At 36.6% G+C, this 26,605-nt stretch overlaps 1 protein-coding gene and 1 pseudogene across 2 annotated transcripts in view; both read left to right on the plus strand.

Annotated features, from left to right (window-relative positions):
- Positions 1–26,605, plus strand: part of CD2AP (CD2 associated protein) — a 132,809-nt gene that overhangs the window by 37,534 nt on the left and 68,670 nt on the right. For both annotated transcript variants that reach the window (XM_054569470.1, XM_054569471.1), the window contains exon 3: positions 21,427–21,580. In XM_054569470.1, the coding sequence (XP_054425445.1) occupies positions 21,427–21,580 (154 nt within the window). The remainder of the gene's footprint in view (positions 1–21,426; positions 21,581–26,605) is intronic.
- Positions 5,279–5,996, plus strand: LOC129067266 (glycolipid transfer protein-like; annotated as a pseudogene).

Here is a 26,605-nt window from a genome sequence, read left to right on the forward strand (position 1 = left end):
CTTGTCTTCTTTCTGCTTATGTGCCTTTTATCCTTCATAAACACTTTTTGTCACTTGTGCAAGTATAACTTGGGAACAGAGAAGGCTTAAAAATACTCTTCTTTGTGTTTATTTTAAAGTTTTGATTTTCAGTGTGAGTCTTTTATCAGTCTTGCTTTCTGTTTTATACATACATGATTTGGGCACTAACTACATTTTCTCCACATGAAAAGTTACCAAATAACGCATCCTTTCCTCATTGATTTATAATGTTTAAGAATTAAGGCAAAATTGAGAAGGAAACATGTTAGTTTATCGGACCTTTCTACATTCTCAGTTTCAATGTTTGGGACTAGAGAGTCAAATGCCTTATTTATTTGTTGGTATAAACTTTGAGATTCAGTATCAATGTCTTTATTGATACCGGCACTCTGCCACTGGACTTGCTGCTTTGTAATTGAGATATGAAACAAAGTAAACACTCCAACAAACAAAAGCTTAGTAATTAACTATGAAGTGCTTGTGGTAGGGTGCTAAGAGTATTTTATTGGGGGAGATGACAGCATGCAAAGAGGAGGATAAATTGTAATGCCTTATATGACTGAATGTCAAGTGTGTAGTAAAAACGATGGTTGTTAAAGGATCTTAGAAAAATATTATTCAGAATATGTTAAAAATACACTTGGATTGGTCTTTAAAGATAGGAAGTTAGATGAATACTCATTGTAGTCTCTTGCAATAGCAAAAGGTGTTTTGTGGTAAAAATAATTAGGTAGACTATATCAACTGAATGTAAGTTTTAGCATGGAGGTAGGTAATGGGATTAAGGCTAAAGGTGTGGATTAAAGCCAGTTATACAGTGCATGTGGAGTATTATTTACAGGCAATTGGAGGAGGAACACTTTTAAAGAGAGAGTTGAGACTATAAAGTATAATAATGGAGATGAGAGTATTTCTGTGACTGGAAATGAAAGGATAGCTAATGGGCTAGTAATACCTTTTATTTGTATTAATACTTGCATGTTCACATGTATTTTCTCACATTATCCTGACATTTTTGAAAATTAGGAAATGTATCGTTCTTATCTAAAATTGTACTGGTAATAGTGGGGCAAATAGTAGATAGCTCTGTGATAGGCAAATGTCAGGCTATTTTTAAGTGAGAAATGTAGTATATATGGTATGTGCTGATTATTAGAGAAATAAGATTCTTTTATAACTTTTTGTTTTTAAGAATCTAAGGACAAAATAATATGAATCTTAGCCATTGAAATTCCCAACAGCATCAGCATAGTTGAAAGATGTCAGAATTACAAAATTAAAAGTTCTTTTGGTAACCTTTAGAAATGACCCTGGAAAAAGAAAAATCAGAATGCTTCCTCAATAGAAATTGCGTTGACTATAGATTGCTTTGGGTAGAATGGAAATTTATGTTAATTCTTTCAGTCCATGAACACAGTATATGCTTTCACTTGTTTGTGTCATCTTTCTTTTTTCTTCTATGTCCTGTAGTTTTCTCAGTGCAGGTCTTTTACCTCCCTGGTTAAATTTATTCCTAGATACTTTACCTTTTTTTGCTGTAATGGTAAATGGAATTGTTTTCTTAGTTTCTCTTTCTGAGATTTCATTATCGCTATATACAAGTGTCAGTGATTTCTGGTTGTTAATTTTGTATCCTGCTACTTTGCTGAATTAAAGCAAAGAATTGATTAAATCTAGTAGTTCTTTTGGTGGAGGCTTTAGAGTTTTTTATGTACAATATCATGTCATCTGTGAATAATGACAGTTGTACTTCCTCCTTTCCAATTTGGATGCCTTTTATTTCATCTTCTTGTCTGATATCTGTGGCTGGAACTTGTAGTACTATGTTGAACAAGAATGGTGACAGTGGACATCCCTGCCTTGTTCCTTTTTTAAAGATTTTCATTTATTTTTTGAGAGGATGGAAAAGAGAAAGAGAAGGAGAGAAACATTGATTGGTAGTCTCTCACACACCCCCAAATGGGGACCTAGCCTGCAACCCAGGTATATGCCCTGCCTGGGAATTGAACCAGCAACCTCTCAGTCTGCAGGCCTGCACTCCAGCCAGGGCCCTGTCTTGTTCTTGACCTTAAGGGAAACAATTTTAGTTTTTGCCCATTGAGTATGATGTTGCCTGTAGGTTTTTCATACATGGCCTTTGTTGTATTGAGGTTTGATCCCTCTATTCCCACTTTGCTGACAGTTTTCATCATTAATGGGTGCTGGATTTTATCAAATGCCTTTCCTGAATCTATCTATGTGATTTTTATCCATCATTTTGTATATGTGGTATATCGTGTTTATTGATTTGTGGATATTGTACCAAGGTGATTCTTCCTGATTGAATTTTGAAAGACTGTATGTTTCCAGGAGTTTGTACATTTCAATTTGTACATTTTACCCAGGTTGTAGAGTTTGTTGGTATATAGTTGTGCATTGTGTTTTCTTAAAATCCTCTCTATTTCTGTGATGTCTACTGTTACTTTGCCTCTTTCGTTTCTGATTTTATTTGTGTCCTCTTTATTTCTTGATGAGTCTTGTAAAAGGTTAATCAATCTTGTCTATCTTTTCAAAGAACCATCTCTTGGTTTCATTGATCTTTTGTATTTTTTTTTTTTTTTAGTTTCTATTGTTTTTTTCTGCTCTGTTCTTTTTTTCTTCATTCTACTTACTCTGGGCCTTGTTGTTCTATTTCTGATTCTTTTATGTGTAGGTTTAGATTGTTTATTTGAGATTTTTCTTCCCTCTTGAGGCAGGCCTGTAATTCTATGAACTTCCTTCTCAGGACTTATACTATGTTGCATAGATTTTGGGTTGTTGTGTGTTCATTTCCAGGTAGTTTTGATTTCTTCCTTGATCTAATTGGTAACCCATTCATTGTTTCATAATGAATGAATGAATGCTATTTGGCCTCCATGTATTTGAATGTTTTTGGGCTTTTAATTTGTTTAATTTGATTTCTAGTTTCATGCCACTGTGATCTGAGAAGATGCTTAATATGATTTCAGTCTTCTTGAATTTGTTAAGACTTACTTTGTGTCGTAACATGTGGTCGGTCTTTGAAAATGTTCCATATGCACTTGAGAAGAATGTATATTCTGCTGCTTTGGAATGAAATGTTCTGTAAATATATTAAATCCATCTGATCTAGTGTCTCATTTAAGGTCACAGTTTTCTTGATTTTTTTTGTCTGGAAGAGCTATCCTTTGATGGCAGTGAGGTGTTGAAGTCCCCTATTGTGACTGTATTGCTACCCTAAGCAATTTATAGATTCACCACAATTCCTATTAAAATACCAATGGCATATTTCACAGATCTAGAAAAATATTGCAAACATTTATATGGAACCAAAAAAGACCCTGAATAGCCTGAGCAATCTCGAGAATGGAGGACAAAGTTGGAGGATTCTCAATACCAGATATCAAAGTACACTCCAGAGTCACTATAATCAAAACAGGCTGGTACTGGCACAAGAACAGGCATATAGATCAGGAGAACAGAATAGAGAGCCAGAAATCAACCCACACCTTTATGATCAATTAATATTTGACAAAGGAAGCAAGAGTATATAATGGAGTAAAAATAGTCTCTTCAATAAGTGGTATTGGGAAAGTTGGTCTGATACATGCAAAAAAAATAAGAATAGACTACCAACTTACACCATATACAAGAGTAAACCCAAAATAGGTAAAAGATTTAAATGTAAATTGTGAAACCATGAACATCCATGAAGAAAGCTTAGGCAGTAATATCTCAGACATCTTACATAGCAGTATTTTTGCTGATATTTTTCCTAGGGCAGGGGAAACAAAGGAAAAAACAAACAAATGGGACTACATCAAACTGAAAAACTTTTGTGCAGCTAAAGAAACCATCAACAAAATGAAAAGGGAACCCACTATATGGGAGAACATATTCACTAATGTTATATCTGATAAGGAGGTAATTTCTAAAGTATATAAAGAACTTACTCAACTCAACACCAGGAAGACAAATAATCCAATTAAAAAATGGGCAAAGAACCTGAATAGCCACTTCTCCAAGGAGGACCTACAGATGTCCCATAGACATATTTAAAAAATGCCCAATGTCACTAATCATCAACGAGATGCAAATTAAAACTACAGTGAGTTATTACCTCACATCTGGCAGAATGGATACCATCAATAAATCAAACAAACAACAAATGCTGATGAGGATGTGGAGAAAAGGGAACCCTAGTGCACTACTAGTGGGAATGCAGACTGATGTAGCCACTGTGGAAAACATTATGGAGTTTCCTCAAAAAACTAAAAATGGAACTGCCATTTGACACAGCGATCCCACTTCTGGGAATATATCTCAAGAATCCTGTAACACCAGTCAGAAAGACTATCTGCACCCCTGTATTCATAGCAGTGTTATTTATAATAGCTAAGATCTGTAAACAGCCCAATTGCCCATCAGTAGATGAGTGGATAAAAATGATATGGTACATGTACAGTGAAATACCATGCAGCTGTGGAAAAGAAGGAACTCTTACCCTTTGCAGCATCATGGAAGAACCTAGAGATTATTATGCTAAGCAGAATAAGCCAGAGAAATACAAATACCATATGATCTCACTCATATGTGGAATCTAATGAAGACAGTAAACTGACAAACAAAATTAAACCAGAGGCATGGAGACATGGAACAGACTGATAGATTTCAGATGGGAGAGGGGTGGGCCAAACTGGAAGATTAGCCAAGGAATATTATATGCATAGTCCATGGACAGCAATTGGTTGATGAAGGCCAACACAGGAGCTGGATGGAGGATAGAGAATAGAGGACATCTGTAAAAGTATCAACAATTAAAAAAAAATGCTTCCTCAAAGTGCAGTTTATGGGAATAAACCTTTTTTAATCAAAGGTAGACTTGAGATGTTAGAAAAAGGCATTTGACATAATGGCATTTCTAAGACTAAAATGAAATGGAAATATGCAAAAAATGTAAAAATATGATGTAGGAAATGAAGCAGGGCCTGCAATGTTCATGTAAAGTTATTTGTAAGTGGATTTATTCAAAGTGTTATTCATGTTCTTCTACTGCCATCCTAGAAATTCTGCTGAAAAAGAAGTCTTTATTATACAAGTTAAGGCACTTAGAAGGCTCAGTGTATCAGGATACCTTACACTGTAGTACCAACATAAAAATCTCATTGGTAGCATAACACAGTGAAAGAGAATACATGCTTTGGAATGCATGGATGCCCACAGCACTGGCCAGGGCATCACTATGTACCTTGACCTCGAAATGGTGCTGCTGGCTTAGCACCTGCTGAAGCTGCTGCCTGTGGACAAGCAGATTGAGACTGGACCCTTCATCAAGGCATGTGCTACCTGCCATTCTTCTTTGGTTGCCTTGGGTCCCCAATGTTTATGCACAGCAAGGTGGACATAAGTGACAACATCATGAAAATCAAAGCTCTGTATGACACTGACCCAGCCAGGTTCCAAACCCTGCAGAACGTCCTGTGGGTGGAGAAGGATGGACCAGGGTCAAAAGGGAGGCTATGCTGTTACTGATGTGGCTGAAAAAGATGCTTCCACTTCATCCAGGTCTTCCTCCAGAGTATCTGTGGGACAGAATATCTGTCCCAGGGAGCGGACCAAGAATCACCCCAGCTTCATCTACATCAGTGCCACCAATGCCTACAAGATGGCCCTCAAGAAGTACCAGAGCCAGATTGTGCAAAAGATCTTCCAGGCAGTGCTTTATGTGGCATTCTGTAAGTCCGACCTTCCTGAAAGCACTCTTCAAGGGTCAGAATGTGGAAGAGGTGGCGTGCCTGGAGAAGGTCCATTTCTTCCTTGTCAACTACACAGCCACCATTGATCTCATCTATGAGATGTACACTAAGATGAATGCCAAGCTCGACTACGTACGTGTGTGCAGCAGTGGGCACACCCACGCCACCTGTCCTTCTCCCCTCTCAAGTCTCACAGAAACAGACAAACCCAAATCACTGTAAATGAGTCTGGCAGGCCGTTCTGGCTTGTGTCCCCCAGAGCAGCCTCGAGTCTGGCCAGGGTCTGCAGGGGATGGCCCTGGTTTTTTAAAAGTCATTTTTGAGGGTTCTTTTCTAATAGAGCAATAAATAACAATTTTTCCTTTGAATCACCTTTGAATTTCACAGTGACACAGGCTGACTATACCTTCATTTTAGTATGGTAAAAATCAGTGTTGCTAATAAATCAACAACTAGGGTTTTCTAGTTTTGTCCCCCATGTGGAGCATGACTCTGGGGGAGCCTTGTCATATAACACATTTTAAAAATGAGCGCACACCCTTCTAAGGGTCTGATACAATGACGTATTTGGTATTTTAAGGAGCATGAAGAGTTTGATTTGAAATTCTACAGGACCTGTCTTGTGGCATCTGTTTTTTTTTTAAACAAACTGATGTGTATTTTCCTGTTGTTGCACAGCATAGCCTCACAGCACTGTCATTAAAGACCCTGCTTTTTCCTATTTTTTGTAGAGAAGTGTTTGTTTTTTTTTAATAGCTGAAAACAGCCAACAAATCTTTGATGGGCATAAGTAAAGGGATTTTATTTTAAAGCTGTCAGGCAAAAATAATTGACCAGAGATGGCTGTGTTTGCATTCTTCTGCATAATTATTTTCTTCAGGGCCAGGTTTTCCAATCTAAGAAACCGCGTACCATGTGTATTCTCTAAGGGGGAGACAGTGAACCATCCAGATGTCGAGACCCAAGGAAACGCCTCACTGCTTTAACTGTCCTTCCTGGCACTAAAAATTGCTGTATTTTTTAAAGTATTAGGGTAACTACAGGGACCCCTAAAGAATTGATGTGTGTTAAAAACCCAGTAAGGAACAATTTGTGATTTTTTTCAAAATTTTTATTTATTTATTTTTAGGGAGGGAGAGGAAGGGAGGGAGTAAGAAAGGGAGAGAAGCATTATTGTGCGAGAGATACATCAGTTGGTTGCCTCTTGCATGCCCCCAGCTGGGGACCTGGCCTGCAACCCAGGCATATGCCTTGACTGGGAATCGAACTGGTGACCTTTTGCTCAATCCACTGAGCCACACCAGCCAGAGCCAATTTCGTGATTTTTATGGAGAAATTACCAGGACTCTTTTGTTTGTTTTTATCCTCACCCAAGGGGACATGCTTATGGATTTTAGAGGAAGGGGAAGGGAGGGGGAGAGGGACAGAAACCTTGATGTGAGAGAGAAACATAAATTAGTTGCCTTTTGCATGTGCCCCAACTGGGTTGAACCCGCAACCCAGGCATGTTCCCTGACCCATGACCCTTCAGTTTACAGGATGACATTCTAACCAACGGAGCCACACTGACCAGGGCCAGAAAATAATTCTTAATAAATAAATCTCTATTTTGGAATCACACACGCACAGAAAAGGAAGTACAGAATTTACTGTAGTCCAGCTAGTGAGTTGTGTTAAATATAAATAAATCAGAGTATTTTACCCATTGCAAATTAGATTAACAGCAACGTTAGCACCAATAAGGGATACTTCTCAGTAAGCTCTTTTTGAAGCACATAGTTTCCATCAACCACATGTATTTTTTGCAGCAATTATAGCAAAGTTTCCAATTTTATTTAAATAATTGGCCTCTTCAGTATCTCTGATAAGCTAAATTCCCCTGGTACCTTCTGTTGAGCTCTTCTTTAGTAAGATCAGTAGCAAAATGGTGGCATATCCCACCTGTATCATGCCTCTCAGTTGTTTTATTCTTTTTTCACTTATTCATTGGTTTAAATATATACTGAGGTTCTGTATGTTAGGACTTTTTATAGATGCTAGGGATACAGTGGGGAGTAACAGATAAGTTCCTTTTTCATGAGTTTATATTCTAATGGTTGAGGAGAAAACAAACATGTGAATATATAATTGAAATAGACAAAGATTTTTTTTTTTTATTAATTTATTTACTTTTTAAATACATTTGTCTCACAATGTCATCACAAATGTGATACATTTGTGTCACAAATGTGACAAAGATAATTTTTGATAGCCATGAATACTTTGGAAAAAAGTGAATGGTGTGGGATAGAAAATGGCATTGATGGTTTAAATTGAGTGTTCTTGGATAGCATCTGTGAGGTTATTTGGCCAGTAACTCACAGAAGAGTGAGGGGGTGATAAGGGATTCATTTCCTTTGGGAAGGATCCCTGAAATTAGAGGAAGGTAAGCTCAATGTGATGACTGTGGTTGACAACTACTGTAGTAGAGGTACTTCAATAAAGTAGCATAGCACTGTGAAAGGAACATGCTTTTGGAGTCAGGATGTATAGATCTCTATTTGACTCTTACTCTGTCTCTCCATACCCATATGCATACCTGTTGTGAGTTCTTCCTAAAGATGAGTCACTCCAGAGCATGCTTTTCTTCATATATGAAAATGGGAAATCCCACCTGTTTGGGTTGTTCTTAGGAATTTGATTATGTGTGTAGATGTCTTGCATGTAGATATATGATGGAGTTTATTATTTTATCCTGTTATTTTCTTGCTCAGGAACTGTCCATCCATTTTGGAAGGGGAAATGGGAGAAGAAAATGAGCAAAATTGTTAATTTAGTCAACAAATATTTAGGGTTTTTTTCAGTGCCTCTAATATGCCAGATACTGTTAAATCAAATGTTAAGAATAAAAACAGGTAAATAAATAGAACATTTGTAATTGGCTTTTTAAAAGTTGGTAGTTTTAAGGAAGGACAAAAATAAGAAAGTAAATAAAATGAGAAAATATGGGAGAAACAGCCCTAGGGAAATAGTCTTGTCTTGGTGGTGGTAGTAGTGGTAGAACAGATCAAGTTTATCTAAAAGTGGGCTGACTGGATGAGAAACTGGACAATAAAAAAGCTTCTAGTGTTAGGATTTGTGTAAGCTCTAGTTCCTTAGGGTAACACTGACTGTGATAGGTCTTTTCTGTGACTAATCTTAGTCATAGAAAAATGATCTCGTAGGAATGATCTTTTTGTCGTTGTTGTTGTTATTGAGTCCTATGGAATGGAAAAAGTAGTTCTTTGAAGATGAGAGGGCTAAAATAAAATGCCTTTTGAGAGCTGCTTCAGTTATTGTACTAAGAAAAGATGAGAAAGCAGACATCTGTGACGACTCATTAGTAAAAGCTGAGGGTGTTCAAGTTCTGGTAAAAAGTACTGGTGGTAAAAATTTATTTTTAAACATCAGAATATTGGTTGAGACCTTGGATCAAAATCTAAACTTTATTTAACTAAAGAAGAAACCTGTGCGGAAAAAAGAAAAATGAATTACCTCCAAGTCCAGTTCCCCACATGGTCTGCATTGGAAGGGGAGAAGTTTCTTGTTGATTTTGGGTGGGCCTCCATTGATACCCTCCTTGCTGGAGGGACAGGTGTGTCTCAGTGTTGTCTTGTGGCCTTCGCTCACAGCAGGGGGAGGGGAGGGCTCATTCCTACCTGGTTGGAAGGAGAGCCATGGCTTTCCATTTGGCATTCTGACACCACCCTTGTTACAGAACAAAAGGACCTGTGGGGGCGAGGGGGGGGCAGATTCTATTACCGAAACAAGGACACCCTCCTTCCCCGGGACCCCTCAGTTGTGGGTCCTTTGCCCGCTGCCCTTGGAATTGTGGCTCTGAATGGCAGAGTTTGGTGAAAAGGAAAGGAACTATTTATTCACAAGTTTTACAGGTTTGATTAATGGTTAAATGTCACCCTTAAACCTCAAAATCCCTTCAACCAGCACACACACCGTCCTGCCTTCCCCACTTTGCCCAGTTAGGCCAGTCAGACCAGTCAGGAGTACCGTCCTTCAGAAGAAAGAAAAGAACAGAAGTCCGGGGCTCGGCTAGGGTCTCAGCACCGTCCACTGCGTCGCCGCGATCTCCAGCTCTTAATCCATAACCATGTGGCACCTCCTCACGGCCCACTAGCAAGAGTCCTTTCTCCCCTCTTCCCGCATGGTCTTCATACTGTTCCCCAGAGTCTGTGTCCCTCTCTCTCTCCTGCAGGCCCCTTTCCTCCCTCTCTCTCACATTCTGTATTAAGTCTTTTAAACCTTCCTGATTAGCTTTCGTGATATGCCAAATAATCCTCTTTGCAAAGGATGAAGGAAGCTATCCTGTTATTGACATGCAAACTGACTTCTCAATGGCCCTGACCAAGGCTCTCATCCCCCATGGCGGCCCGCCCTGGGGTGGGGAATATATTTTTCTTGGACACCCCAATCTCAGGACCACGTTACAAACACACTTTGGGGGGCCCTGGCTGTGCCCTGTTACACCCTGGCTGGGGATCTGGGGTGGTGGTGGTAGCTGGGGTGCCTCGTTACAGCCTGGTGAGGGTGGTAAATCTACGCTTCCTACCTGGGCTCTGCTGGCATGAGTGGGAATGGCACTATAGTTTTCTTTTTTCTGAGACTGCGGTAGAGTGGTTATTGTCTAGGAGCCTTCTGTCTTGCTAGGCTAGGCTACTATTTTCTTGGTCCTTTGGCTGAAGAGAGTAGGCTTCTTGTGGAGCTTTTTTCCCCCTCCCTGCCCATTGACATTTCTAGATTGCCAACTTCTCCAGTACTCATCCTGGAATATATGAGGCAAAAAGAAGACATGGTCAACTCACCAGGTTCAGAGGAACCTGATCTCTTCGTCTTGTGCTACCTTCTTTCCTCCATTTTTCACAATACTGTTAAACCTTAAAAAAAAAAAACCAAACATATAATGTCCAGAGTTTTTAACTCTACTTAGTGAGAGGAATAGGGAGAAGTACATCTATCTTTTTGTAAGGTGAACTCTACATGGTGGGTGATGCCTTAAAATAGAGATCATAATGTACATCCCTAACAGTCTAAAAGCTTGGCATAGAAGAGTTTCTCCTTTTAGAAGTGGTATAGGAATAGTTGTTTTTTCTTAAGCTGTTGTTATAAAGTGCTTAGAAAAATGTAATATTAGTTATCTTTAACAAAAATACTGTACATAGATTAGCATTCAGGAAAAAGGTAGTAAGTATAGCTGATACCTTTCTTTTCTTTTATGACTTGCTTCTGAAGATTAACACGTGAAAGAAGCTAACAGTGCAGTTGACTAGTTATAGGCATTTAATAAATGTAGTGACCTCTGCTCACTGATGAGCTTTGTATATGGTAGAGTGCATAGTCTGATCACCTGAGTGAGTCAGAGGAAGTTGGGAAGTGGAAAGGGAGGGACACTAATGTAGAGAGCACATATGATAGTTTTATAAGTATTGAGGCACAGGAGGTTATGGGGAAAGCAGAGAAATATCAGTGAAGTAAGATATCAAAAGAAGTTAACAGAAATATTAGTTGTATTTAAAGAGTATTAGTAGGACAGTAGTTTTGGATAGGGGATGCTAATTTGCCACCTTCGAAGCAGCTTTCTTGTAGGCTTTATAATGATCTTGGGGGTGCTACAAGTTTTTGTATGATCTGTTATTGTTACGGCAATTTTTAATGTTTTAAAAAACAAGTGGATATGTTAACAGAAGATGTCTCAGGTGTTGGTAAGTGAATTGTAACATTTAAAAAATTTAAATGAAATTTTGATCCTTTTTTGAGGAGCCCTTGGAACTCGATAAACTGTTTTAGACTTTTTGATATAAGAAACAAGGAAACAAGTTATTCACGTGTACTATAGGAAGCTGGCAAGTGAATAAAAATTATTTGGACTTTTTTCTTTCCTTTGACCTAAATTTCTAGCATTTTTTTTCACATTTAGAAAAAAGATTTAAATGATCAGATCCTTTTTTTTTTTAATAGGCAGTTTGAGAGTTAATCTTGCATTTAAAAATTTTCATTTTGTGTCTAAATTCCATAGGTTATTTGGTAAGTGGACATTAGATCTATAGACGTATTTAAAATCTTATAAAAGTTTCTTTAAAAATATTAAGTAGCAAGCAATACAGGGAATGAGATGATCTGATGTACGTGGCTGCTTTTGAAAGGGTCTCGATTTTTTTTTTAATTATAACATTCTTTTTCTAGAAGAATGCTGATTTCATTTTTTAAGTGTTGGTATTCTACTGTTTCCATAAGAACTGTTATTTGAATGAAGGAAATAATTTGATTTTATGTGACCTTTATTTTTTATATCCCTTACTTTCTGAAAACTATTAATTTGCTTAGATAAACCTCAGTTTTCAAGTATTAGCAGATGTATTTATGGTTTTAATAGGACAACAGTTCAGGAAGCAGCTTTAAATAAGGAGAACATTTGGTGTTCGATTTACTTTCATTAATTGGAAACACAGTGGAGGAGAAAATAACTATAGGTATCAATACTAAATGGAAGACAACTTTTATTTGCTTATTGGGAATTACAATACAAACAGCAGGCATAATACAAAAATTGTATATAGTTATTTATGATACATCATAGTACATTTTCTGCTTCATACTGTAAAACATTAACTATACACACTGATTAAGACCAATTATTTTGTGACTTGGGTTACTTCTGATAATATGAATCCCATATAGACTGTATTCACTGAGTTAGAGAAATAGTTTAATACAGATAATGCTAAAAAAGATGTGTAAGGATTTAGATTTAGCAGTGTGTGGTCACACTAAGGTCTCTCTAAATGCCCTAGAACAATTTGTTTTATAGTGCTGCTATTTTAGGGCACACTATATTTTCTATTAAAAGTCACTGAAGTAATACATGTTGAAACAATTCAAGCAGTATGGAAGTATCTGTTGTGAAAAGTACATTTCTTTACGTTCTCTCAACTTCATTCCACTTTTAGGAATTTGGTAGATATTTTATAGACTTTTCTATAGAAATATTTTAAATTGAATTATTTGTACTGTCATTTCCCTTTATATCCTATTTTTCACCCGATAAATTTAAAGTCAAGACATTATGATATGAATTCTGTTAGTATTCACCTGGGAATTACCTGAAAAGTTACAACTGAATTTTTCCCCCTGAAGAGTTAATATATTTAGTTTCTGCTTAAGTATTTCAAGTTATTATCATTTTTTTAAAGGTTTTATTTATTTATTTTTAGAGAGGAAGGGAGGGAGAAAGAGAGGGAGAGAAACATTGATGTGTGAGGGAAACATCAGTAAGTAGCCTCTCACATGCACCCAGCTGAGGACTCTGCCTGCAACCCAGGCATGTGCCCTGACTAGGAATTGGACTGGCAAATTTTCAGATCCCAGGCCAGCACTCATTCCACTGAGCCACATCAGCCAGGGCTTTCTTCTTCTTCTTCTTTTCTTTTTTAAATATATTTTATTGATTATGCTATTACAGATGTTCCAGGGTTTTTATTTTCCCCTGTTCCCCTCCCTCCACCTGGTACCCCCACCTTCCCTCCAACAATCTCTCCACCCCTTAGTTCATGCCCATGGGTCATGCATATAAGTTCTTTGACTTCTCCATTTCCTATACTGTTGTTAACATCCCCCTGTCTATTTTGTACCTTTCAATTATGCTTCTTAATACCTTTTTCCCCATTTTTCCCCTTCCCCCTCCCAGCTGATAATCCTCTATGTGATCTCTATTTCTATGATTCTCTTCCTGTTCTGGTTGTTTGCTTAGTTTGTTGTTTTTTAACAGCTGAAAAGGTTCAGTTGTTGATGGTTGTGTGTTTGTTGTCATTTTACTTTTCATAGTTTTGATCTTCTTAAATAAATCCCTTTAACCTTTCATATAATAAGGGCTTGGTGATGATCGACTCCTTTACCTTGACCTTATCTGGGAAGCACTTTATCTGCCCTTCCATTCTAAACGATAGTTTTGCTGGAGAGAGGAATCTTGAATGTAGGTCTTTGCTTTTCATCACTTTGAATACTTCTTGCCAATCCCATCTTGCCTGCAAAGTTTCTTTTGAGAAATCAGCTGATAGTCATATGGGAACTCCTTTGTAGATTACTCTCTGCTTTTTTCTTGCTGCTTGTAAGATTCTCTCTTTGTCTTTAACCTTTGGCATTTTAGTTGATGTGTCTTGGTGTGATTCTCTTTGATTCAACTTCTTTGGGACTTTCGGTGTTTCCTGGACTTGTTTGTCTATTCCCTTTGCCAGATTGGGGAAGTTTTCTTACATTTTTTCCAAATAAGTTTTCAGTTTCTTGCTCTTCCTCTGCTCCTTTGGGCACCCCCATGGGCACCCCCATGGTATGGATGTCAGAACGCTTTAAGTTGTCCCAGAGGTTCCTAAACCTCTCCTAATTTTTTTAAATTCTTGTTTCTTCATTCTGCACTGGTTGACTGTTACTTCTTCCGTATGTTCCGAATCATTGATTTGAACCGTGGCTTCGTCCCCTTCACTCTTGGTTCCCTGTGTATTTTTATTTCACTTAGTGTAGCCTTAATTTTTTCCCTTCTGTGTTTGCTGTACTCAGTGAGATCTCTAAGCATCCTTATCACCAATGTTTTGAACTCTGCATCCGATAGATTGGCTGTCTCCATTTCGCTTAGTTCTTTTTCTGGAGTTTTGATCTGCTTTTTCATTTGGGCCATATTTCTTTGTCTCCTCACTTTAGCAGTCTCCTTATGTTTGTATCTGTGTATTAAGTAGAGCTGCTTTGACTCCATCTTGGTCCAGCTGTTAACATTGTAAGGGTTGCAGTGCCTTAGGTGTTCACCGGGGTGGGGCAACATACTTTGCCATTTTGTGGTGCTGTATGTTGGGGAGGGGTCTGAGAGAGAACAGTGCTGCTTGCTCAGCTCTTGCCTGTTTCTAGTCACTCCCCCTACTTCCTATATGTGACTGGAGCCCTTCTAGCTGCTGCCCTGGCATTGAATCCCAGAACACACGAGTTTTGGTACATTCTAGGGCTTTGCGGATCCTTTAAATGGAATGTCCCAAGAGACAGGCAGTTTTTTCCACTATGCCAACCCACACTGGTTTTTACAGCTAGAAATCATGAGGCTTTATTCTCCCAGTGCTGGAACTTTGGGCCACACAGTCTGGCCTGGGCCTGGGATAGCTCACTCCCCATGTGTCCCTCCAGGTATTTATTTATCTGTCGCAGGTGAATGTGGAATTGCCCATTCCTCCAGCTGCTGCTGCTGCACCTGCCTTGCCACTGTCGCCACACTGAATCCTCTCCTCCCTGGCCCTGCCCCTCCTACCCATTTGCATGAATATTCTTAAAATCCTTGGTTGTCAGACTTCCATACAGTTCAATTTTCTGGCAGTTCTGGTTATATTTTGTTTTGAGATTAGTTGTGATCCTTCTTATGGGTGTGCAAGGAGGCAAGCGTGTCTACCTGCACCTGCATCTTGGCCACGAGTCCTCCTCAAGTTGTAATAATTTAAACCTGAAAAGATTGCCAGAACCTGGGCTGCTGGGATATCTCTTGGTTTTGCTTTTTATTAGATCATACTCATCATCTTCTTTTCAATGTCATCTGTGGCCTTAAGGAGTATAGCAGCTTTGAGAGAAGGATCTCCATGTAGGCCTGGTGTCTTTGAGTCATAGATAGACTAGACCTCATCTTCTGCCATGCTTTTCCTAAAACCCCTTCATCTTAGGACTGAAAGCACAAACAGCATTTTTTGAAAAATTACTAAAACTAGTGTGAAAAATGCAACCATTATAAATTATTGCAATATTTTCAGTTCATTTCAATCAGTGTGGTATCTCTGAAAGAGTATGGGTGAGAGAAATGTGCTTTACTTAGTGTTTTTTCCACTCTCCCTCACTTGGCTGTCGTTAGCATTCTTGTGATAGGAAAAGGAAAAGAGTAGGATGCCAATGAATGTACATAACTCTCCCCACCTTTTCCTACTTTTCCCTTTTACAAATGGGGGAGGAACAGTTGAAATAGGGAGTCCCTTTGTCCAAATTAAAGAGACAGCAGTTACATGAAGAATAGCTTATTTGGGAGAGGAGAGAATAAGTTTAGAAACTTTCAAAATAGTCCTCCATTTATATCTTTGCTATTCTCCTTGATGACTCTGATATGTTAGCACTCAAAAGGTACACGCTGATTTCATATTAAGGAGATTTTTCTCTGTTGGTCATTTCACTTTGCATTTAAGGGGGGGGGTGTGTGTGTGTGTGTGTGTGTGTGTGTGTGTAGTGTAACTTGATCATAATAAGGAGAATCTGATGAGTTATAATTCGTTCCTGCTGTATCATTTCTTACATACTATCACTTACATTCCACAAAACAAAAACTCTAGGAATGGGGTTAACCATTTTGTTATGTTGGAAACCTGATTTTTTTAAATGTGGGTCTGATATTGATGCAGTCAAAGCTGAAATATCATATAGTTACCAAATAAACAAATATTATTTTCCTTCTTTAAGAATGTCACTTTTCCATATTGTCTGATTTGTGCCTCTGTAAAGTTTGAGGTTCTAGTTCTATATAACACTTTTTTTGAAATCTTGAATGTAAAATTAAAAATAATTAAGTATATTCCTTAATTTTTTATTTTTAAGTTTTTATTTATTGAATTTTAGAGGGAGAGAGATGGGGGGGACATTGATTTTGTTGTTCCATTTAGTTATGCATTTATTGGTTGGTTTTTGTATGTGCCCTCACTGGGGATCAAACCTGCAACCTTAGTGTTACCGGGACAATGCTCTAACCAACTTAAGTTACCCAGCCAGGGCTATATTCCCTAATTTTATTTAGCATAAACAGATCTGTTACTCTGTTTAGGAATTTAATGATTCGGTAACCTGTTTCTTTAATTTAAAAAAAAAGAAGCAAGCTCCTGCCCTCTTACCTGGTTTCCATTTTTTGTGACCTTTGGTTTTATGATATAGAAGTTAATTGATTTCTATTTTTAAATCATGATCATGCACTGGCCATGGTCAGGTCATGAAATTATTGTATAGGTATATTACAACATGAAGTAGTGGTTTGTGAATTTTGCTGATCATCTTTAAAGTTATCTGTTTTTGGTTAGTGCAGTCAGTTAAGTATCTTTGATTATCTTAATAGATGAAGAATAGCTATTCTAACCAGTCTAAACATCTTCATTTTCTTATAGTTCTCATCCTTTAATTTGCTATTACCTACCCCTTCTCTATGAAATAAAACCAGTCAATATAGTACATTCTTACCTATTTGGAAATTATCCACATTGCTTTTTTTCTTGGCTGATTTTGGATTGACGTCACTTACTGGGCAGGAGGCTTTCCTCATTTGTGGAATGAGATTCAGAATTTTTCTGATTTTGCTTTGTCAAGACACAGTAGTGTCTTAAGTGAGGACTTTTTTTTTTTTTTTTTTTCCCCTTACTGGTTCTCCTGTATTCATTTTCAAAGTCAGGAAAGGAAGTAAAGTTGGTAGAAAACAGATGCTGTGATGTTAATTTGTCTTTTATTTAATCTTTAATTCTTACTGATTAAGCAGAAGGCAGTAAAGGGCAGAAAAAGGAATAAACACTGGAAACCTTAGTAGTACTTCATAGGTACTCAGTAAAATTTGCTGTTGAAGATGATGGCTAAAGAGTAATAAGGAGAAGAGGAAGGCCAAGAAATTGAAAACCATTTGAAAAAATAATGAAAGAAAACTTCCCCAATCTGTTGAAGGAAATAGACCTGCAAGTCCAGAAGCTCAGAGTGTCCCAAATAAGTTGGACTCAAAGAGGAACACACCAAGACACATCATAATTAAATTATGCAAGATTAAAGATAAGGAGAGAATCTTCAAAGCAACAAGAGAAAAGGAGAGAGTTACCTACAAAGGAGTTCCATAAGAATATCAACTGATTTCTCAAAAGAAACCTTGCAGGCAAGAAGGGGCTGGCAAAAAGTATTCAAAGTGATGAAAAGCAAGGACCTACATCCAAGATTCCTCTCTCCACCAAAGCTGTCATTTAGAATGGAAGGACAGATAAAGTGCTTCCCAGATAAGGTCAAGTTAAAGGAGTTGATCATCACCAAGCCCATACTATATGAAATGTTAAAGGGATTTTTCTAAGAAAAAAAAAGATCAAAATCATGAACAGTAAAATGACAACAAACTCTTCAACTATCAACAACTGAACCTTAAAAAACAAAAACAAATTAAGCAAAAACTAGAACAGGAAGAGAATCACAGAAATGGGGTTCACATGGAGGGTTATCAGTGGGGAAGGGAAGGGGAGAGAATGGGATAAAGGTATAGGAATTAAGAAGCATAATTGGAAGATACAAAATAGGGGAATGGAGAAGCCAAAGAACTTAGATGTATGACCAATGGACATGAACTAAGGAGTGGGGGGAATGCTTTAGGGAAGGGGGTTATAGGGTGGAGGGGGATAAACGGGAGGAAACAGGACAATTGTAATAGCATAATCAATAAAATATACTCAAAAATAAAGTAATTTGGAGGCACTGTACATCCAGGAACTAGAAAAGAGAGTAAGTTGGGGGGGGGGGGTGGAAGCAGAAAGAGGGAGAAAAAGAGAGAGGGAAAGAAAAGTATGTGCCTGGTGGTAGGTAGATTGTAGGTTGTATCAGGAAGATGTGGAGGAGAAACCCAATGAGAACTTTTTTTGTAATTTTGCTCATTGCTTTGAGGTTACTTGACACTTCTTATAACATCTTACTTGATAACTAGATTTTTGGAACCTGAGTTTTCTCTTTAGGGTAGATTTTATGCACATATCTTAGTTTGCTTCTCCATTTCAGTTTATATCTGTTGTCCTCAGTATATCTAATATTCATGGATGTGATTGTATCAGAGAATTTTGAAGGTCCTTAAAATGTTTTTAGATCTTGAGCAATATGTTATAAATTAATTTTTTTAGAAATGGAAAGCATTGTCTCAATGAAATATATTTATTCACATAGTTAATTTTATTTTTAATCCTCAACTGAGGGTGTGTTTTATTGATTTTTTTAGAGAGATTGACAGAGGGAACCACTGATGTGAGAAAGGAAAATCGACCGGTTATCTCCTGCATGCACACTGACCAGGGATCGAACCAGCAACCTTTTGGTGTTCAGGATGACACTCCAGCCAACTGAGCCACCGGGTCAAAGCTCACATAGTTAATTTTTATAAAAAGATAATATCAGTAGCCCTAGCTGGTGTGGCTCAGCTAGGCCTGCGAACCAAAGGGTCCCTGGTTGGATTCCTGGTATAGGGCACATGCATGCCTGGGTTGCAGGCCAGGTCCTCAGCAAGGGGGCGCGTGAGATGTAACCACACACTGATGTTTCTCTCCCTCTCTTTCTCCCTCCCTTCCCCTCTCTAAAAATAAATAAATAAAATCTTTAAAATAAATAAGTAAATAAATGAAATGTTAAAAAAAAAAAGATAATATAAATAGCCTTGACTGGTGTCGCTATGGGTATCATCCTGCAAACTGGAGGGTCTCTGGTTTGATTCCCAGTTAGGGCACATGCCTGGGTTGTGGGCCAGGTCCCTGGGTGGTGGTGTACAAGAGACAGCCAATTGATGTTTCTCTTGCACATTAATGTCTCTCTCTCTCCCTTCCTTCCCCTCTCTCTAAAAATAAATGAATAAAATCTTTCTAAAAATAAAACAAAACAATAACACATATAACCAAAGAAATGTAAGTTATGAAGCTAGTAAGCAGGATGTGCCAAGATGTAGAACCAAGTGATGTCTCCTGAACCTTTATGTTTAGTCACATAAAGTTAAATTAGAATTACTTTCCTAGAAGAACAAGATTTAAATGTCTGGCTAAGTTCTTGGCCTTTTGTTTTAGAAAACAACAGTGACTCTCAGAGATTTGGCTTTTTTTTTTTTTTTTTTTTTAATGTAGGTAGCTCAAGAACCAGGAGAATCCAAAATGAATATTCTTTGGCATGCTGAATTTTTAACTACCAGTCTTTACATACCTTTTGTTTGTATCAGTTTGGAAAATACTAAGTGCAGTCTGAAAACTGTGAGGTTCACAAATGTTGATACATCATGTAATAATAGCAAATTGAAATATTTTTTCCTTAAGTGCATCCATAAAACTGAAGCAGACTCTATATTACAAAGTATTTTGTCTTCTATGATTTGTGCTTTAATAATCTTTCACATTTCTCCGCCAATGTAATAGTTTTCCCAAATGAAAAACTTTTATTCTGATTGCAAAATGATACGTATTGTCTATTTAATAAAGCAAGCATCAAACACCTTTGAATAGTATAAATGGGTCAGAATCATCTGAAGTCTTCAGTTAAGAGAGTAACAACTGTTTAACATTGTATTGGACACAAACACCTGGAGATAGAAATTCTTTGTTAACTTTGTATGTGAAAAATATCTTCTGGTTAGTGGTTCATTTTTTTAAATTGTTAATTTTAATGAACAGAAGTTACTAATTTCAATATTAAATATGTGAAGTAGGGATCCTGTTTTATTTCATACACCCTAAATATGGATATTAGTTTTTACAAGGACCACATAATTTTTCTCACTTTTTGTCTGTTATAAAACAAATTAAAAAAAATTTTATGGACTTTTTATTTTTTTTCATTTATCAGTTTGTCTGTTTTTGTGCCAGTATTCCACTGTCTAATTTACAGTGTCACATCATTTTTCTTTATATCTTAATAAAGAAGAAAGTGAGTTCCCTCACTTTCTTTTCCCTGAAGTATTCTGGCTATTCTTGGCCTTGTTCTTTTATACATATTTAGAACCTATTTATTAAGTTGCTCTCCTAAATCTGTGAGATGTTTTTGAAATTGCATTGAATCATTACACCAGTTTCAGAGAGAATTTATATCTTTGTGATACTGAATTTTGAAACTGGACATGGGCGTAACTTCCCTTTTGTTTTATTTTATGTCTTCCAGTAAAATCTCACACTTCTTTTCAAGAAAGTTTGCATATCTTCTATTAGCCTCTAACTTAGAACAGAGTTCATTAAACTGTAGCTCCAGTGGCCAAATCTGAACACTACCTGTTTTTGTAATGTCCATAAGCTGAGAATGCTAGCTAAGAATTTTATAAATGGTTGGAAGAAAATCAAAAGAACAACAGTATTTAATAATGTGAAATTATATAAAATTGAAATTTTAGTGTCCATAAATAAAAGTTGGTTGGTACATAGTTAATGTTTATTCATTTAAGTATGTAGTTTCTTCTGCACTACAAAGGGCAGAGTCCATTGTTTTAACACAGGTTCTATGGCCCACGGATCTAAAATATTTTACTATTTGATCCTTTATAGAAAAAGTATGTCCACCTCTGACTTAGAATTATTGTTTGTCATTGTTTATATACTTCAGGTGAATGTCTATGTTGGGGGTGGAGGTAGTGTCTTAGCCTCCTTTTCTTTACCTGTATCTCCAGTTCTGATAAGACTTAAACTCATAATGAGCCACTGTTAACCAAAGTGTGTTGCATTCTTTAAATTTGTGTAGGTAGAGAGAAATATTGAAAACTGTTGATGTCTTGTTTTATATAATAATCATTGTACCTGTGTTTTTGTGTTTTACATTTGAGAATTTAATTTAATAAAATACGAATTTGCTTATTTACTGATGTCCCCCTTTATAGGAAATTAAGAGAGATACAGAATCCAAGAATGACGATTTGCCCATCAAACGGGAAAGGCATGGGAATGTAGCAAGTCTTGTACAACGAATAAGCACCTATGGACTTCCAGCTGGCGGAATTCAGCCACATCCACAAACTAAAAACATTAAGAAGAGTATGTAAATAATATTTTACTATTAAATTAAGTCAGAATTTTTTAAAAAGTGTCTTGTAGCTGTTTGTAAATTATATTAAGAAAAATCAGCTCACTCTCTTGCAGCCAAGTGCGCTTTCTCTCATGTTACAAGTTACTGCTGGCTAATGTAGTCATTGTTCATATGACAGCCTGAGTTGCTGACAACTATGTGTGGGAATTATAAATTAGAATATGAGGCTTTGTTTTCTTAAGAGTGTTAAAAACTCAGTTGAATAGTTAACACTTTGCCTTAAACTGATTTTAATACCACTTATTTAATGACATGGTTAAATGTCTGCTTATTCTTAAGCAGTATAGGTAGATACAAGAGTTCTGATAGTACCTTTCTTTAGTGGTTAAATACCTGAACATAAACATTCACTTTTCCAAGGTGATTGGCCCAGCAGAGTGCCTTTTAAGTATTTGGTACTCCGTAAATATGTTAGGAGAACAGTTTGGCATAGAGAGCGAGCATACCACATTTGAAATCAGACATGAGTCCAAGTACATCTTATTACTTTAGATCATTTAAACTGTTGAGTTTTATTTTGCTGCTGCTGAGAAAGTGGTTAAAAAAAAAAGACAGGTAATATTGCTGTTCTCAAAGAGCTTGACGTCTTGAGAAAGACATAAAAAAAGTATTAAATATGTACAAAGAAGTGAAGCATTTATGGAAGTAGACAACATTTTAACATAGTAAAACCTGAAGTTCCTTGAAAGATTGAATACTGATTACTATGTTCAATTTAATTTAATAAGTAGTAAATGAGTGTTCAACCATATTTATCTTAGATTAGTGTCTTTGATATTGAGGTCTTCAAATCCCTTGCAATACCAAGTAGTCTACGGAAAAGAAATTCGTTTACATGCATTTCACAAATGTAAGAAAAATGTGTGTATGTTATAGTCTCCTTATATCTCAGCCTGTTATTTTCTATACTATTGTCTGTGAAGTTTGGGGAAACCTGTACTTTCTGGGTTATATCACCCTTTGTTTACTTTCATAAAATCAAACTAGATTTTCATTTAAAAAAATATTTCATGACATCGAGACAGACCAATAAAAGGGTTCTCTGTGTTCTCTGTTTCCCAGTAAATGGGATGTACAAACAATATTTAGATATTACCCATACTGTTTTCAGTCTTCTGGCTTGAAGGTAGACAGTTTCAGTAGTTTTAATTGTCCTGGACTCTGAAATTCTGTTTGGAGATTCAGGAACAGATAACAGACTATGTCCACATCCTAAAAGTGAAGCTCCTTGTAGAAGTTTTGTGCGCAAGAAGAATTTACAGGCCCACAGAAGGGCTATTAATGACCTCTGTCTGTTGTAAAATCCACCTACCATTTTATTTATATTTACTGAACTATAAAGAGACAAGTTTCTTCTTAAGGCTAGACAAAGAGTTTCAAAGTCATGAATATTTTATTTCATTTCCTGATAGGAAAGGGTCTAAATTTTTAACTTCCTCAAGAACATGGGTCATAATTCTTTTTCTTGTAAGAAAGAAAAAACATCATGTAGTGTGTGCCAGGAGGCTTAGGTTTTTTTCCCTAAGACTCTTCCATAACTTGCTTTTAAGTGCCTGTGCTGCAAGGACTAAATTGGTCAGTTGGTGCTAACGTTTAAAACAGGATGCAGGTTGTTTTTGCTTTCAGATTGCTTTTCCAGGAAAGGCAAGCTTATGTGTTTTCTTTTTTAATCTTTTTTTTTTTTAACTGTTTGCATCATATTCTTACTTCACAAAATAGAGTAGTTTTTGAAAATGGTTCATTGCAATGTTAAATAGTTGTGGATACTACTAACCAATACTATTAAAATATATCTTTAAAAAACCTTAAAATCATTATAAAGGTTGATAGTGATACATACTGCAGATTGAATATTCAATTTAAATCTCTGTGTGCCAAGACAAGTGAATCTTCATGTGTTGAATTTTGTATAAGCAACTAAGAAGGACAGGTTCAAATAGATAGAATGGTGTTAAATATTTGGAAATTGTACTTGTTAGCTTGTTTTTTTTTTTAAGTCTCCACAGCCAAAAAAATATTGGCTTTTTTGTGAAGTCTGGTCATGAAGCTGTTGAAACTTTAGTTAAGCATGGTAGCTTCTTTGGTCAAATAAACAGGTATTTTCTAGAGCTAGCACAGAATAATGTTTTTCTAGGACAGAGTTGACTATTGTAAGTTACAGAAGAGCAAAGCAGGTATAATTCTCACATTACTGCTGAGACCCTTGTAAAATCACGCATGAAGGTAATGAATGGTATAGAGTATTTTACTTAGAGAGTAAAAAATTGACATCTTTCAGCATCACAACTCTCTATGACATTCATTGTGGAATATTACATGTGGGGGGGAAATGGCTGTCAGATGTGAATCTCCTCTTGGCTTATTGGCTCGTATGAGGGAAGGAATCAGTGCTCGTAACTTTATATTCCTTATTAGTGGAAACTCATGCTGCAGAAATCATTTTTCATCTAGTTAATAATTATTTTGAACGTGAAAGATACATTGTGGTTGTTACTGATCACCAGTGGCTGTGGAGAAAGAAGCGATGTCGCCACATGAAAAACTAGTTGACTAGAATGCCAGTCTACACAGAGTTTAATTCCCAGTAATCAGTTGGTAGTAAATAATATGTCTCCTGATTTTGAGTCAGCATTGAAGAACGTAGTGAAAATTCTGAATAACATCAAAATATGGTCCCTGAAAATACATCTTTACAGCTTATATTTTCTGGAAAAAATAGGCATATTAGTTCAGGCTGTGCTCTTTGATATTAAAATACTCTGATTCATAAGGGGGGAAAAAACTCATTCAAATGACTCCTCTATAGCTTCAACGTCTTGAATGGGGTAGGGTGTTCTAACTTTCTATTTTATTTTGAAAATGTTTAAATATAGAAAAGTTGAAAGAATAACTGCAGTGAACATGATACACTCTTTATCTAAATTTGCTGTTAACATTTTGTCATATCGGGTTTATCTCTATATCTCTATACTCGTTCATACACAAATACATTTTGAAACTGAATCAGTCGAAAGTACATTTTAGACATGATACTGCACCCCTAATCATATGAGTTTTTTTCTTCATGACAGTGATAATGATAATATTTCCTAAGATTTTGATTGTCTTAACCAAGTGGTTTGTCTCAGCAATATATCTAGTATCTTGAACAGCTTGAGTCTTACATTTAATGGCCTAAGTATTACGCTTTTTTTATTGCTGAGGGTAAGAAAGAATATAGAATATTCAACCATATATAGCAAATGACTCAAGTCACTTTGTTTCTTAACTTTTATAGTTTTCATTGGAGGTTATGGAATCCCAAGTAAAATTGCTACTTTTGGAAGACCCATGGAGTTAAGCAAGTGTAGGGCATTTTCTAGGAATAAGGACCCAACATGACTAGACTGCATGAGCTATGTTAAAGCACTGTAATCTGAAGAAGAGGTAACAGTGGTGACTTAGAGGAAAGATAAAAGGCTTAAATTTTGCCTTTCTTTAGTTCTGTGGTCTTAGGTTATTTAACTTGAGTTCTGTTTTCTCATTGGTAAAATGATGGTAATAATGCTTTTATGACCTGTTTTGTAGAGATGTTTGTGAAAGACTTAGAATAGTACTAACACATAAAAGACATGAAATATGTCCCTGCCTTTGTTGTATTTCCTTTATCCTTTTCCTTGTTAATAGATTTACTTATGAAATATGACTTTAAAAAAACTTTCTTGACATTGTTTAGATGTGAAAAGCTATATCCCAGATTGCTTGTGATAAGAAAATACAAGCTGTGCCCTGGCTGGATAGCCTAGTTGGTTAGAGTGTTGTTCTGATACACTAAGGCTGTGGGTTTGGTCCCTGATCAGAACACATAAGAATAAAAAAGTGAATGCATAAATAAGTGGAATAACAAATAGATGTTTCTCTCCCTTCTTCCCTCTCTCTAAAATCAATAAATGAAAAAAAATTGCTATTTTTAAAATAATTTTATGCATTCTTTTATTGACTACTATTACACATTTTTTTGATATTTTATTTTTTATAATTACATTTTATTGATTATGCTATTATAGTTGTCCTGATTTTTCCCCATTTGCACCCCTTTACCCAGCACCACCCCCACTCCCTCAGGCAATCCCCCCAACTCATGTCCATGGGTCCTGTGTATAAGTTCTTTGGCTACTCCATTTCCTATACTGCACTTTACATTCCCATGGCTAATCTGTAACTACCTATTCGTACTTATTTTTTTCTTATGTTTTAAATATTTTATTTATTTTTTTATTGTTCAGATACATTTATCTCCATTTTCCTGCCACCACTTTCCCCTGCCCCACCCAGTCCCAGCTCCCACCCTCAATCCTTCCCCACTTTGGCTTTGTCCATGGGTCCTTCATACACGTTTCTTAACTTGATCCTTCTCCTCCTTTTCGCCATTACCCCTGTTCCTCTTCCCCTCTTACTAATGTCAGTTTGTTTTTTCTTTCAGTGTCGCTGATTATATTTTTCTTGCTTTTTTGTTTTGTTTAATTATTTTAATTATATTGCAGTAAAAGTGCTCTTTGAATTATATAAGATTATATCCTGATAAACCCATAATAAGTTGAAAATATTATGACAAAAATGCATTTAATACACCTAACCTATTGAACAACATAGCCTAGCCTACCTTAGACATGCTCAGAACAATCACATTAGCCTGCAGTAGGGAAAATCATCTAATACAACATACATATTGTAGAATATTGACTGCTTACCATTGTGATCACATTCCTTTCTTTTTTTTTAAGATTTTTTTATTGTTCCAATACATTTGTCTCCTTTTACCGGCCACCACTTACCCCTGTCCCACCCTGCCCCACCTTCCCCTCAAACCTTCTACACCTTGACTTCGTCCATGTGTCCTTCAGACCTGTTCCTTCGTCTGACCCTTCCCCTTTCCCTTCCCCTCCCCGCTACCCCCTTCCCTCCTTCCCTCCCGTCTCTGTCAGTTTCTTCTT

The sequence above is a fragment of the Pteronotus mesoamericanus genome, unplaced genomic scaffold, assembly GCF_021234165.1.
Source record: "Pteronotus mesoamericanus isolate MK-2021 breed Mesoamerican mustached bat unplaced genomic scaffold, CSHL_Meso_final contig_20, whole genome shotgun sequence".
NCBI lineage: Eukaryota > Metazoa > Chordata > Mammalia > Chiroptera > Mormoopidae > Pteronotus > Pteronotus mesoamericanus.